Source organism: Aotus nancymaae, unplaced genomic scaffold (genome assembly GCF_030222135.1).
Source record: "Aotus nancymaae isolate 86718 unplaced genomic scaffold, 86718_ANA_hifiasm-v0.15.2.pri h1tg000081l, whole genome shotgun sequence".
NCBI classification, from domain to species: domain Eukaryota; kingdom Metazoa; phylum Chordata; class Mammalia; order Primates; family Aotidae; genus Aotus; species Aotus nancymaae.
Genome location: NW_026988496.1, coordinates 1,174,101 through 1,188,634, shown reverse-complemented (window position 1 = coordinate 1,188,634; position 14,534 = coordinate 1,174,101). Strand labels below are relative to the sequence as shown.

Sequence of the window (14,534 nt, the reverse complement as noted above, 5' to 3'; positions counted from 1 at the left end):
CTCTTGTTCATCTTTGAAGGCCTAATTAGAATACCAATTCTAAGCTGGATGCAGTGGCTGACACCTATAATCCTTTGAGAGGCTGAGGTGGGAGAATTGCTTGAGGCCAGTTTGAGACCATCATGGGAAAATAGACCCTGTCCCTACCTTAAAAAAAAAATTACAAATTTAAAATACCAATTTATGAAATATTGTTACTCATACATTCAATCCAGAAGTGAACTCTCCTTCCTCTGTGTTCTGTTTCCGTAATGCTTTCGGCCCATTTTAATGGCACTCAACCATATTTGTGTCCGAATTAATGTAGTTAATTTGTGTTCTTATCACTTTTCCTTCGGGGAATCTGAATTCCGTTAAATGCCATTAAAGGTAAAGAAATTGATCTGAGATTATACATAGTGAGTTTTTATTTTCTATTCTGTAGATTCCATGCAATGGAAAAGCTGCTGATCGCATCCATCAGGATGGAATTCATATCCTTGTAAATATGAATGGCTATACCAAGGGTGCTCGAAATGAGCTCTTTGCTCTCAGGCCAGCTCCTATTCAGGTAAACAGATTAATAGTCATCACTCATAACATGTATTTGGCTAAGAAGACGGCGATGTGCTTCTTTTCCTACCTCTGGTTAACTGATATTTGAAACTGTAGGGCAGACATGCTTTATTTTTTAACTTTTTTAGGTTGTTGAAGTGCACAGGGACAAAAAGAGTGTAGAACACAGTGCTTACAGGTACATGTATATAGAGACATGCAATTCATGGTTGGGTATAAACAGTTTACTCTGTCTTGCAAATTTGAAGAACATTTTAGCATTTTGAAAGTTAGTCTAAAATACAGGCCGAGAATGGTCATGTAATCCCAGCACTTTGGGATGCTGAGGCAGGAGAATCACCTGAAACCAGGAGTTTGAGACCAGCCTGGGCAACAAGGCAAAACACCCTCTTGCTATAAAAAATTAGAAAAGTTAGCCAGTTTAGTGGTATGCCCTTGTGATCCCAGCTATTTGGGAGGCTGAGGTGGAAGGATTGCTCAAGCCTAGGAGTTTGAGGCTGCAGTGAGCTATCATTGTGCCACTGCACTCCAGCCTAGGTGACAGAGTGAGACTTTGTCTCTTAAAAAACTACTACATTGCTTTTAGCTAAAGAAGTCAGCCTTGCTGGACATGTGGCAAGTGCCTATAATCTTAGCTACTCTGGAGGCTGAGGCAGAAGGATCGCTTGAGCCCAGGAGTTTGAGGCTGCAGTGAGCTATGATTGCACCACTGTACTCCAGCCTAGGGAACAGAATGAGACCCTGTCTCTAGAAAAGAGTTAGACCTAAAAAAGAGGTCTAGACCTAGAAAAGACTCAAGAAAAGAGTTAGACCTTCTTGTTTATTTACTTATTTAATTTTGGCATGTTTAGGTTCTTTTTTAAAACACCACTTTATTGAGATACAGTTGACATACAAAAACTTGTACATATTTAATGTATATGACTTGATGAATTCAGAGGTAAGTGTACTGATGAAGGTTCTTAATCAGTTTTTGATCTGATTTTTTAAGGCAATGTGGCTGGGATACCCTGGGACAAGTGGTGCGCTTTTCATGGATTATATTATCACTGATCAGGAAACTTCGCCAGCTGAAGTTGCTGAGCAGTATTCTGAGAAATTGGCTTATATGCCCCACACTTTTTTTATTGGTGATCATGCTAATATGTTCCCTCACCTGAAGGTAGGTATGAAACAGTGCTATGAGGGAATTTCAAAGAACTGTAGCTTTTTATTTCCTTGCTGTTACCTGTATAAATCCTAAAAGACATATCTGAAACTATTTTTTCCATTAGAAAAAGGCAGTCATCGATTTTAAGTCCAATGGGCACATTTATGACAATCGGATAGTTCTGAATGGCATTGACCTCAAAGCATTTCTTGATAGTCTACCAGATGTGAAGATTGTCAAGGTCAGAACCTAGTCAATATTGTCATGAAATAAAGTTAACTGCATTCAGGATCTTTCCCCTAATGATGCATTTTGTGTGTGTGTGTTTCTTTTAGATGAAGTGTCCTGATGGAGGAGACAATGCAGACAGCAGTAACACAGCTCTTAATATGCCTGTTATTCCTATGAATACTATTGCAGAAGCAGTTATTGAAATGATTAACAGAGGACAGATTCAAATAACAATTAATGGATTCAGTATTAGCAATGGACTGGCAACTACTCAGGTGAGCAGATAATGCACTATTATATGTCCCATCAACTTTGCATTTATTTCCTTTAAACCTCATGGTAACTCTAGGAGGCAAGTATCATTATCACCATTTTATAGATGAGGAAATGAGTTTAGTGTAAACGGGCATCTTATGTAGCTTTGTCTGATTTTAAAAGTCTCCCAGATTCAGCCAGCAGATTATTACTTACTGAGAATCTGCTGTGTTAATACCATGTTGTTATTCCCTGCCTGTGGCTTTACTCTCTTATCATATGATGAACTATCTGTAGATACTGTACAGTTTCTTGCTTTTGTAAACCCATCCTTTCCCTAGCTAAATCCTACTCAGACATTCAGTTCAGACAACTCTTCCAGGAATCCATGTCTGTACTTACCACTGATGTTCCACCCCTACTTCACTGGTACCTGTCCTCTATGCCTCTGTTATGTTTGGAATATATCATTACATACAGCACAACAGATGATAATTCCCTGTGTTTGTATCCTCTACTGAATTGAATTACTGGGCCCATCTCTTAAAAACAGTAATGTAGTATGTACTCAATAAATAATATATTGCATGTTTAAATAAGTAGCTCTATCAAAAGCGTGTAAGGCAAAGAAAGATCTCTGGCCTCTAGAGGTCATAGATGTCCTTGCATACCTGGAATAGTTATGTAGCAGTGTAAGGCAGTACTCAGATGTGTGAGAATTACAAGATTAGACTAATTATGTATGTAGAAGCCCAGAAATGGTGATGATCTATGTGAACAGAGACACTCTTGGAAGAAGAGACCATTTGGAGGAGTAATTTATTTAGCCTTGAAGAGTAGATGTGATTTAGAAAAGGACATTTCATTCATAAAGAAAAGAGTGATCAAAAGCTGTTGGATTGTTAATAGGATCTTGAGACCTTTTTTTGGTTAAAGCAAGAAGTTTCATAGTGCAGTCTCCCCCAAATTAAGATCATGCTGCAACTGTTTGCCTTTTCTTAAATTTCATATATCATGAATATTTTCTCATGATTCAGGGACTTTTAATGGTTATACCATTTTGGATCTTATGGATTGAAATATTGAACTCCTTTTGCCTTTAAATATAACCATCATCTTTTCCTTGTTCTAGATCAACAATAAGGCTGCAACTGGAGAGGAGGTTCCCCGTACCATTATCGTAACCACCCGTTCTCAGTACGGGTTACCAGAAGATGCCATTGTATACTGTAACTTTAATCAGTTATATAAAATTGACCCTTCTACTTTGCAGATGTGGGCAAATGTGAGTGTGCATAGACTCATTGTTACCGTCTCAGAGACTAATAAATAAAGATTTTGTATACAGAGCTTCTTGCTGAAGATGGTCCTTCCACTCCCATTTAGGAGCTGTTCTGCTCATTTATTTTTAAAAAAATTTTTTGGCCAGGTGCAGTGGCTCATGCCTGTAATCCGAGCACTTTGGGAGGCCAAGGCAGGTGGATCACCTGAAGTCAGGAGTTTGAGACCAGCCTGACCAACATTGTGAAGTCCCTTCTCTATTAAAAATACCAAAAAATTAGCTGGGTGTGGTGGTAGGCGCCTGTAATCTCAGCTACTCGGGAGGCCGAGGCAGGAGAAGAATCCCTTGAACCCAGCAGGCGGAGGTTGCAGTGAGCCAAGATCACACCATTGTACTCCAGCCTGAGCAACAAGAGGGAAACTCTGTCTCAAAATAAATAAATAAATAAATAGAACCTTTTTTAAAAATTCATTTTATTTATTTACGTGTGACTCAACTGGGTTGTGCTCTTTTTTTAAAAAACAGAATCTCACTCTGTTGTTCAGGCTGGAGTGTAGTGGTGTGATCTTGGCTCATGGCAACCTTTGCATCCCAGGTTCAAGTGATTCTTGTGCCTCAGCCTTCCAAGTCGCTAGGATTACAGGCATGTGCCACCATGCCTGGGTAATTTTTTTGGGGTTTTTAGTAGAGACAGGGTTTTACCATGTTGGCCAGGCTGGCCTTGAACTCCCGGCCTGGGGAGATCTGCCTGCCTTGGCCTCCTAAAGTGCTATGATTACATGTGTGAGCCACTGAGCCCGGCCTTGTGCTCATTTATAATCTTCAAGAGTTACAGATTTTTCAGGCATTTCGGTTCTAAAGTCTAAACATGTCTTTGTGAACCTTTTAAATTTACATATTCAAAGCGTTCTTCTGTCTAAAGGGTCAGCAAACTTTTTCTTAAAGGGCCAGATGGTAAATATTTTCAGTTTTGTGGTCCATACTGTCTCACATATACTCAGCTTTGCCATTGTAGCATGAAAATACCATAGGCATTTTGTAAATGATAAGTGTCGCTGTGTTCTAATAACATTGTATTTGTATGAAATGGCAGTATGCCATATTTGGCTCACAGGCTGTGTAGTTTGCCAACCCCTGGTCTAAACTGATAGCATATACTGTCATGTACATCCACCCATGTTTAACATTCTTGTAGTATTGTAGAGTTATAACCAAGAAGGAGTCGATTTATACATACGATTATCTCTTAGTTCATCAGACAAGTTTGCATAAGTGGGATATTAGATAGCTGTAACTGGCTCTTAACCCATAGAACTAAAATAAAATAGCATGTTTTACCTTTAGGTAATCTGGAGATAATTTCTTGGTTAATTTTTTTCCCCTGGTATCTGTTTTATGTTCAGAGGAGAGGGGTGGATAGAATAGAAGAGGAAGCAGATGAGTACAGGTCTGCTGTCCTTAATCCTTACTTCCCTATGTTCACAAAATCTCTGAAAATCAAAAGCTTTTTCCTAAGTGTGTGGCAAATTTGTTTGGCAGCAAAACTACCTGAACTAGCATTAGGGTATGTATTAGTCTGTTCTCATGCTGCTATATAGGACTGCCCGAAACTGGGTAATTTATAAAAGAAAGAGGTTTAATTGACTCAGAGTTCTGCCTGGCTGTGGAGGCCTCAGGAGACTTATAGTCATGGCGGAAAAAGGAGCAAAGACATGCTGTTTCACATAATGGCAGGAAGATGTGCCAAGCAAAAGGGAGAAAAGCCCCTTATAAAACCATCAGATCTCGTGAGAACTCACTCTATTATGAGAACAGCAGCATTGGGAATAACTGCCCCCATGATTCATTTACCTCCCACTGGGTCCCTCCCATGACATGTGGGGCTTATGGGAACTACAGTTCAAGATGAGCAATTCGGGTGGAGACACAGTCAAACCACATCAGGGTATTTATAGTCTTTTATTTATTCCATTTAGTATGACTATTCCTGCATCTCAGTGCAGAGGTACTGATAGTGTTTATTTGTAGGAAGTTGCTGCTAAGGGTGTTAACATAATACACACACACACACACACACACACACACACAGTACTACTATTTTAAAATCTGAAATATTCTGAGTTTGGAAATTCATCTGTTCTCATAGCTTTCAGAGAAAGGGATTTTGAACTTATATGGTACATTGAGTAGATGTAAATCTAAATCAGGAGTTGGCAAACTATGACTCATGGGTCAAATCCAGCCCACTGCTTGTTTTTGTAAATACAGTTTTATGGACACATAGACATGTTTGCTTGTTTGATACATTGTCTATGGCTGCTTTCAAGCTACAACAGAAGAAGTGAACAGTTTTAACAGTCCATGTGGCCACAGAGCCAAAAATATTTGCTATCTGGCCCTTTACAAAAACGACCAATTTACATTAGACAGGTAAAGTTAGGGAAGTGTGAGGTAACTTTCTCTGTTGTATCATAGTGGGGGATTTGAAATTTGGAATGCAAAATTTCTCTCTCTCAACAAAACCCACTGCCTGTGTCAATTCCCACAGGAGGTAGCTGCCTCAGATTTTGCCAATTAGTAATTTGTTTTCTCTACCAACGTCGACCTCCTCTCCTTCTTTGAACTCACTCTGAGGACAGCTAAGCAGAAGAGGGCCAATTCAATTGATCTAATCACCTCTGTGAAGGAAAGACTTAAGTTCACAGCAGGCGTCTATCTGCATGGATAGAATAGAGTGTGGTAGAACTATTAGAGACCTCTGGGAGTCTTTGTTGAGAAAGACTGCTATTAATAATTATGCTTATTTTCCCTATTTTAGATTCTGAAGCGTGTTCCCAATAGTGTACTCTGGCTCTTGCGTTTTCCAGCGGTAGGAGAACCTAATATTCAACAGTACGCACAAAACATGGGCCTGCCCCAGAACCGTATCATTTTTTCACCTGTTGCTCCTAAAGAGGAACACGTCAGGAGAGGCCAGCTGGCTGATGTCTGCTTGGACACTCCACTCTGTAATGGGCACACCACAGGGATGGATGTCCTCTGGGCAGGGACCCCCATGGTGACTATGCCAGGTAAGTTGCTGATAAATCACTGGAATCTTCCTTGTTCTTTTGAATATCTCCTTTTGGGGAGAAACTTCCAGATGAAATTATATGTACTAGAAGCAACATTGAAGGCAAAGTGATAGAAAGTGAGACTTGTTCTCACTTCATTCTCTTCATCTGCGTTATGTGGGGACTTAAATAACATTAACTCTGTGCTATTTTACATTCGCAGATGTGCAGTTGTTATCTTTTGTATTACAGGAGAGACTCTTGCTTCTCGAGTTGCAGCTTCCCAGCTCACTTGCTTAGGCTGTCTTGAGCTTATTGCTAAAAACAGACAAGAATATGAAGACATAGCTGTGAAGCTGGGAACTGATCTAGAATAGTAAGTAAACTTTTCTGTGAACAAATTATATGATAAAGTAGAGAGAAGGTAGCTGTTATAAAATGAAACCATAAAATAAGTGTAATATAAAATAGGTGAACTAGCTTGTATGCCCTCTGGTTGGGACCACTTTCTAAACTCTTAGAAATGAAGTGATCAATAGGTTTTACTATGTAAAAAGTAAATGGCTAAATAAAAAATTTTCAAGAAAATTAAAAGGCAAACGGGAAAAAATCTTTGTCTCAGATATCAAAGTATTAATTGCCTGGCTATATAAAGACTGCAGAACATTTACATTTTAAATCCCCTAGTAGGAAAGTAAAAATGGAAATGACTACACACCTCACTGAAGTGGAAATACAAATGGTTAACAAGAAAATGTTTCAGGCTCTGTAGTAGAAATGTGAATGAAAATTATACTGAGGCCGGGCGCGGTGGCTTATGCCTGTAATCCCAGTACTTCGGGAGACGGAGGTGGGCGGATCACTTGAGGTCAGGAGTTCGAGACCAGCCTGGCCAACATGGTGAAACCCTGTCTCTACTAAAGATACAAAAATTAGTTGGGTGTGGTGGCACATGCCTCTAGTCGCAGCTATTCCGGAGGCCTAGGCGGGAGAATTGCTTGAACCTGGAAGGCAGAGGTTGTGGTGAGCTGAGATCACGTCATTGCACTCCAGCCTGGGTGACAGAGTGAGACTCTGTCTTAAAAAAAAAAAATAATTATACTGAGGTGTATCCATTATTTGCCTATACAATAAAAAGATTTTTTATATCAATGAGGGAGCATTGGTGAACAAATTGGTACAGCCCTTCCTCAGAGTTTTTAGAGCCTTAAAAGTTATGGTGGCTCATGCCTGTAATCCCAGCACCTTGGGAGACTGAGGTGGGCAGATCACGAGGTCAAGAGTTCAAGACCAGCCTGGCCAACATGGTGAAACCCCGTCTCTACTAAAAATACAAAAATTAGCTGAGTATAGTGGCTTATTCCTGTAATCCCAGCTACTCAGGAGGCTGAGGCAGGAGAATTGCTTGAACTGGATACCGGGAGGCAGAGGTTTCAGTGAGCCCAGATCGTGCCACTGCACTCCAGCCTGGGCTACAGAGCGGGACTCCATCTCCAAAAAAAAAAAAAAGTTTGATCTTTGACCCTAATACTGTCACTTTTTCACTACAGTCAGTGTAAGAAATAAAAAAAGCATAACTTAACTGGCTGAAAATGAGTAGGAATTAGAGAGGTGATGGTTAGATGAGTGAGGATTTATCCATACAATAAACTAGTATTTCTTTCATTCTTGTATTATTTTTTGAGATAGTATCTCACTTATCTCACTCTGTCACCTAGGCTGGAATGCAGTGGTGTGATCTTGGCTTACTGCAGCCTTGACGTCCTGGGCTCAGGCGATCCTCCCACCTCGGCCACCTGAGTAGCAGGGACAGGGACTATAGGTGCATGCCACCATGCCCCATTCCTGGCTGATTTTTAAATTTTTTTGTAGAGACGAGGTCTTGGTATGTTGCCTAGGCTGGATATTTCTTAAATGAGGTTTTTCTTTCGCTATAATGGGTGATGTTTTTTTCTTTGTGTTTTTCTGTGAAGTAGCATATTACATAGAAATTAAAGCAGCATACTTTTTGAGTCAGACTACCTTGAGTGAACCCAAGCTTTTCTGCTTATGAGCTTTGTGACTTTGGGGAAATAAATCTCACTCAGTGTTGTGCCTTGGTTTCTTCTACAAAATGGAGCATAATGCTAGTACCTACTTTGCAGAGATGTTGTGAGGATTAAAAAAGGCATTCCATGTAAAGTGCTTAGAATAGTTACTGGTGCCTGGTAAGCATTTGGCAGATATTAGCTACTTACTATTTTCAGAATTTTCTCCATAGAACATCACATACATCTAAGAAAAGTGAGAAATTTGAGCCCAGACATTAAAAACAATTAAGATTGATGTCCATTAGCCCAGAAATAAATATAGTAAAAAATGTAGTGCGTTTTATTTTCAGACAGGGTCTTGTTCTGTCACTCAGGCTGGAGTGCAGTGGCATGATCATGGCTCACTGCAACCTCTGCTTCCTGGGATCAAGTGATCCTCCCACCTCAGCCTTCCTAGTAGCTGGGACTACAGACACATGCCACCATGCCTGGCTTTTTTTTTTTTTTGAGACGGAGTTTCACTCTTGTTACCCAGGCTGGAGTGCAATGGCGCGATCTCGGCTCACCGCAACCTCCGCCTCCTGGGTTCAGGCAATTCTTCCTGCCTCAGCCTCCTGAGTAGCTGGGATTACAGGCACGCGCCACCATGCCCAGCTAATATTTTGTATTTTTAGTAGAGACGGGGTTTCACCATGTTGACCAGGATGGTCTCGATCTCTTGACCTCGTGATCCACCCGCCTCGGCCTCCCAAAGTGCTGGGATTACAGGCATGAACCACCACGCCTGGCCATGCCTGGCTTTTTAAAATTTTTGTTTTTTGTAGAGTTGAGGTCTCATCAATGTTGGCCAGGCTGGTCTCAAACTCTTGGGTTCAAGCAATCCACTTGCCTTGGCCTCCCAAAGTGGTGGGATTACAGGCACATGAGACACTGTACCCAGCCTGTAGTGCATTTTAAAATTTTTATTAGACTTGGCCGGGCCTGGTGGCTCAAGCCTGTAATTCCACCACTTTGGGAGGCCGAGGAGGGTGGATCACGAGGTCAAGAGATCGAGACTATCCTGGCCAACATGGTGAAACCCCGTCTCTACTAAAAATACAAAAATTAGCTGGACGTGGTGGCACGCGCCTGTAGTCCTAGCTACTTGGGAGGCTGAGGCAGGAGAATCTCTTGAACCTGGGAGGTGGAGGTTGCAGTGAGCCGAGATCACGCCACTGCACTCCAGCCTGACAACAGAGCGAGAGTTCGTCTCAAAAAAAACGTTTTCTTTATTAGACTCTTTGGAACTTAGTTTGGTTCATACGATACTTTCCCCCAACATTTTTGTTATGAAAATTTTTAATTTTATAATAAACACCTATACCTACTGCTTAGAATCTACCATTAGTATTTTACTATTCTTTATTACATATCTATTCATCCATTCTCTTTATTCATCTGCTAATCCATCTTATTTGACACATTTTGAAATAAATTGCAGACATCAGTACACTTCTTTTTAAATACTTAAGAATGGCTGTCATTAACTGGAGTTCAGTATACATGTATTTTTTTTTGAGAGGATCTCCCTCTGTTGCCTAGGCTGGAATGCAGTGATGCGATCTCTGCTCACTGCAACCTCCACCTCCCGGACTCAAGCAATCTTTCCACCTTGACCTCCTGAGTAGCTGGAACTATAGGTACCAGCCACCACACCCCGCTAATTTTTGTATTTTTAGTAGAGGCAGGGTTTCGACAGATTGCCCAGTCTGGTCTTAAATACCTGACCTCAAGTGATCTACCTGCTTCAGTCTCCCAAAGCGTTGAGATTACAGGCGTGAGCCACCACGCTTGGCCATTTTTTTCTTTTAAGGCAGAATTTATATACAGTGATACACAAATCTTACTATTCAGTGAGCTTTGAAAAATACCTTTGTAACCCAAACTCCTATGAAGACATAGAACACTATCACTCCAGAGAGTTTCTTCATGCCCCTTTTCAGTCAGTCTTTCTCACCAACCCCCAGAGACAACCACTGTTCTGAAGGTTTCTTTTTCCCTTCCATAAATTAGTTTGCTTTTCTAGAATTTTATCCAAATGGAACTCTGTCAGTATGCACTCTAAAGCCTTCTTTCAGCAAGTTTATTTCTTTTGATTGCCGAGTAGTATTTCACTGTATGGATGTACTACAGTTTGTTTTCCTATTGACACATAGAACTTAAAAAAAAGGAGAGTACATAGATCTTTCTCTTTGGAGAGTAGCATTAATATGGACATGTTTGTATTGAGACCAACAGATGTGCACAACCATTTTACTACTTCTCTCACAACAAACATTAAAACAAAAACTACAAAAATTGCTGAGTGTGGTGGTGCGTGCCTATAGTCTCAGCTTCTCAGGAGGCTGAGGCAGGATGATTGTTTGAGCCAGGAGGTTGAGGCTGCAGTGAGCCATCACTGTGCCATTGTACTCCAGCCTGGGCAACAGAGTGAAACTATTTCAAAAATTAAAAAGAAAATAAAAAAATTAATAGATTTAAAAGTGTTATTGTTAGGTCAGAGGGTTATGAACATTTAAGGTTAATACATACATTGCTAAATTGCTTACCAAAAGGTAAGCAGTTTATGTTCTGACAGTACATAGGAATAGTCATGTGCCATTGTCAATTCTTATTTTAAAGGTAGAAATGAGATGAAATGGAGAAGGCCTGGTATCCCTTGGATATACTTGTTTAGAAAAGAACTAAGTTTTTTCAGAGTACATGGAGGTGAGCTCGTTTCAGTCTTAGCATTATGTAAGCTGTGACCCTTCCCTTTTTCAGCATTGAGATAACAGGAAGCCAATCAGGAAATGAGATAGTGTAAAGTTTGGTCATGCATTTTTTTTTTTTTTTTTTTTTGAGACGGAGTTTCGCTCTTGTTACCCAGGCTGGAGCGCAATGGCGCGATCTCGGCTCACCGCAATCTCCGCCTCCTGGGTTCAGGCAATTCTCCTGCCTCAGCCTCCTGAGTAGCTGGGATTACAGGCACGCGCCACCGTGCCCAGCTAATTTTTTGTATTAGTAGAGACGGGGTTTCACCATGTTGACCAGGATGGTCTCGATCTCTTGACCTCGTGATCCACCCGCCTCGGCCTCCCAAAGTGCTGGGATTACAGGCTTGAGCCACCGCGCCCGGCCTGGTCATGCATTTTTTTACCACAAAGGGGACTAGGTATTTATAGGGTGTGGTTCTGAGTTTCTGCTCTGATTGGTAAACGAAGTTCTCTTTTTTAATTATCCAGCCTGAAGAAAATTCGTGGCAAAGTCTGGAAGCAAAGAATATCTAGCCCTCTGTTCAACACCAAACAATACACAATGGAACTAGAGCGGCTCTATCTACAGATGTGGGAGCATTATGCAGCTGGCAACAAACCCGACCACATGATTAAGCCTGTTGAAGTCACTGAGTCAGCGTAAAGAAAGACTGCACAGGAGAATTACCCCTATACCTGAGCCTCAACCTTCTAGGGGAAAGGGAACTAGATAACATACTTCTTACTTGTCTGTACAGTACCTTGTTGCAGATGGGTGATATATAATGGTAATAGAATAGCACAGCCAGACTTGCTTCCTGCATGATAGGGAGAGACACAAGAAATAAGAGATGGGAAACTGCTGTTCCACAAGGAATCTCCGTAGAATTTTGCAGCAACCAGATGGTGCATAGGTCTGGAAGGTCTGATCTCCCTTGGTCTTCCATGGGATGGTTAGTGTGGAGGGGAGATATAGATTGTCCGGCCGCTTTGCAATTCCATGGATTGATTCAATCTTCTGGATTAATTTTTTTCTTTCTATTTTGGGTATTGGAACTTTTAAAAATGTTTGGTTTCAGGTATTTTTATTCATGTGAAGTGTATATGATTCTCTTGAGATAAGGTTTTAAGCTAAAATGTTACTCCCTGTTTTAGTTTCTGAACTCTGACAGATCGACAGGGACTTTGCTGGTGTAGTCTTTTTATAGGTTTTATAAACCACTTGAGCCTATATCAGTCGTTTTAGTGTCTGACCTAATGTTTGGAGCTATCAGTGCTTTGTTGATTTAGATGATGACTCAAGATGTTTTCTGGTCCATTTCCCATTTCCTTCTCTTCCCTGACCCCCACACCCCCACCCTTAAAATTTCTCCTGTAACTCAGCTAACAAAGTCAAGTCTGATTCAAAACATCCTAGGGTGTTTCTCTTAAACACACCATCTGGTGCCAAATGAAGATTTTTAGGAGTGATTACTAATTATGAAGGTTATAGTTGTGGTACTGTCATTGATAATAATGTAGATTTTTTTTTGACTAATTTTGACCTATTTCACCAGTGTTTTACCCTTGACAGCCCCTTCTATGCTGCTTCCAAAAGTGATAGTGTGTGTTAAGATTTTTACCTTCCTTTCTAAATTTTTTTTTTTTAAGTGAGTCCTGTTCTTCCTATTTCTTTCAGCAGAAATGAAATCCCAGGTAAGTATAAGTATTCAAATCAGTAAGTCACAATTATCTCTGGTGCATTAAATAACTTTCATCAAGAAACAGGTTATAGGTAAAATCTCTGAAGGACCATCTGTGTATTCAAGTAATTATTTTTTAGAACTTGTAGGGTATTCTATAATAACTGTCTTCTGGACTTGGTCTTGAAGTCTGTACAGATTCAGCCTCACTCAATAGTAGCAAACTGCACTGGTACTTGGTTTGGAGTACAAATTAGACTTACAGTCCTCCTGGAACTTGAGTTTTTGACATTAAAATCATAGGAATAAAGTTATGGGATCTTAACAAAGGGTTGAGGGTTTGAGGTTTAAACAAGCCAACATATGAATATATGTTTTGTCTTGCTGTTCTGCACTTACGCTATCCAGTCGCAGATAATTTTTTGTCTGCTAGTAGTACTCTAGATTATGTCTTTCCAAAGCGCTGAGGCTGTGCACCTATTCTGTAGTTGCAGCTGATGCCTGAATGTATCCTAGCTGACAAATTATTAAGAACTTGAATTTCTGAAAGATTCTTACTGTTAACCAAATTTTGAGCAAGGAGTCTTGAAGGTAATTCTAAACCAGAATTACCTGTTAATAAACAGTGTACCTTTTAACAATGTAAATTGCAGAATATCAGTGAAGGGATTTCTTAATTTATTTTTTACCTGATGATTGAAATATCAGTTAAAGGTTGCCAGCATGGTTGCAGATAAACTAATGTTTGAAATTCACTGAATTACATAATGTGGAATAATAGGATAATATACTTCCAGTGCCCTCAAGGCTGTGACTTTACAGCCATTTTACATAGCACATCATTCCTCCTATAGGGATGAACTTTTTCCTGGCACGAAAAGTAGCCGCTCTAGTTGAAGCTTTGCTTATTGTAACAGGCTTTTATTTCCAGGTAACATGTCTGTGGAAGACTTAATTCTGATTAGAGATATAGATATTACTGGAAACTAATTGTTTTTTTTCCTATTGTACTCTGCTTTATCAAAGAAGTAAAACATTTAAATCGTGCTACAGAAATTAAGATGTTGTCTTGCAATCCTTAAACAATAAATGATTTCCCCTTAATATGGCTGATGTATTTTGTCTCCTGTTATATTGAGTGTTACTGAAGAATAGGTTCATCCAGTGATGAAACCTGTATTTGAACAGCTCCAAACAGCATTAAAGGACCAAATTTCCCGTCTTTAGCTATGATATTAGGAATTGTTTTCTCAGCCAGGTCTGGTGGAGGGTGGGGTTAGTTTATGATCCATTAAGAAGACAAAGCAGCCAGGTATGGTGGCTCACGCCTGTAACCCCAGCACTTTGGGAGGCCAAGGCAGGTGGATCACTTGAGGTCAGGAGTTCAAGATCAGCCTGGCTAACATGGTGAAACCCCGTCTCTACCGAAAATACAAAAAATTAGCCGGGCATGGTGGTGCACGCTTGTAATTCTAGCTACTCAGGAGGCTAGACAGGAGAACCGCTTGAAACACGGGAGGCG

General features: G+C 40.3%; 1 protein-coding gene across 2 annotated transcripts in view; it reads left to right on the top strand.

Annotated features, from left to right (window-relative positions):
• Window positions 1-14,116, top strand: part of OGT (O-linked N-acetylglucosamine (GlcNAc) transferase) — a 41,055-nt gene extending 26,939 nt beyond the window's left edge. For both annotated transcript variants that reach the window (XM_012475035.2, XM_012475034.2), the window contains exons 15-22: window positions 425-550; window positions 1,547-1,717; window positions 1,830-1,946; window positions 2,041-2,211; window positions 3,324-3,476; window positions 6,292-6,544; window positions 6,779-6,902; window positions 11,820-14,116. In XM_012475035.2, the coding sequence (XP_012330458.1) occupies window positions 425-550; window positions 1,547-1,717; window positions 1,830-1,946; window positions 2,041-2,211; window positions 3,324-3,476; window positions 6,292-6,544; window positions 6,779-6,902; window positions 11,820-11,994 (1,290 nt within the window). In that variant the 3' untranslated portion in view covers window positions 11,995-14,116. The remainder of the gene's footprint in view (window positions 1-424; window positions 551-1,546; window positions 1,718-1,829; window positions 1,947-2,040; window positions 2,212-3,323; window positions 3,477-6,291; window positions 6,545-6,778; window positions 6,903-11,819) is intronic.
• The last annotated feature ends 418 nt before the right edge of the window (window positions 14,117-14,534 follow it).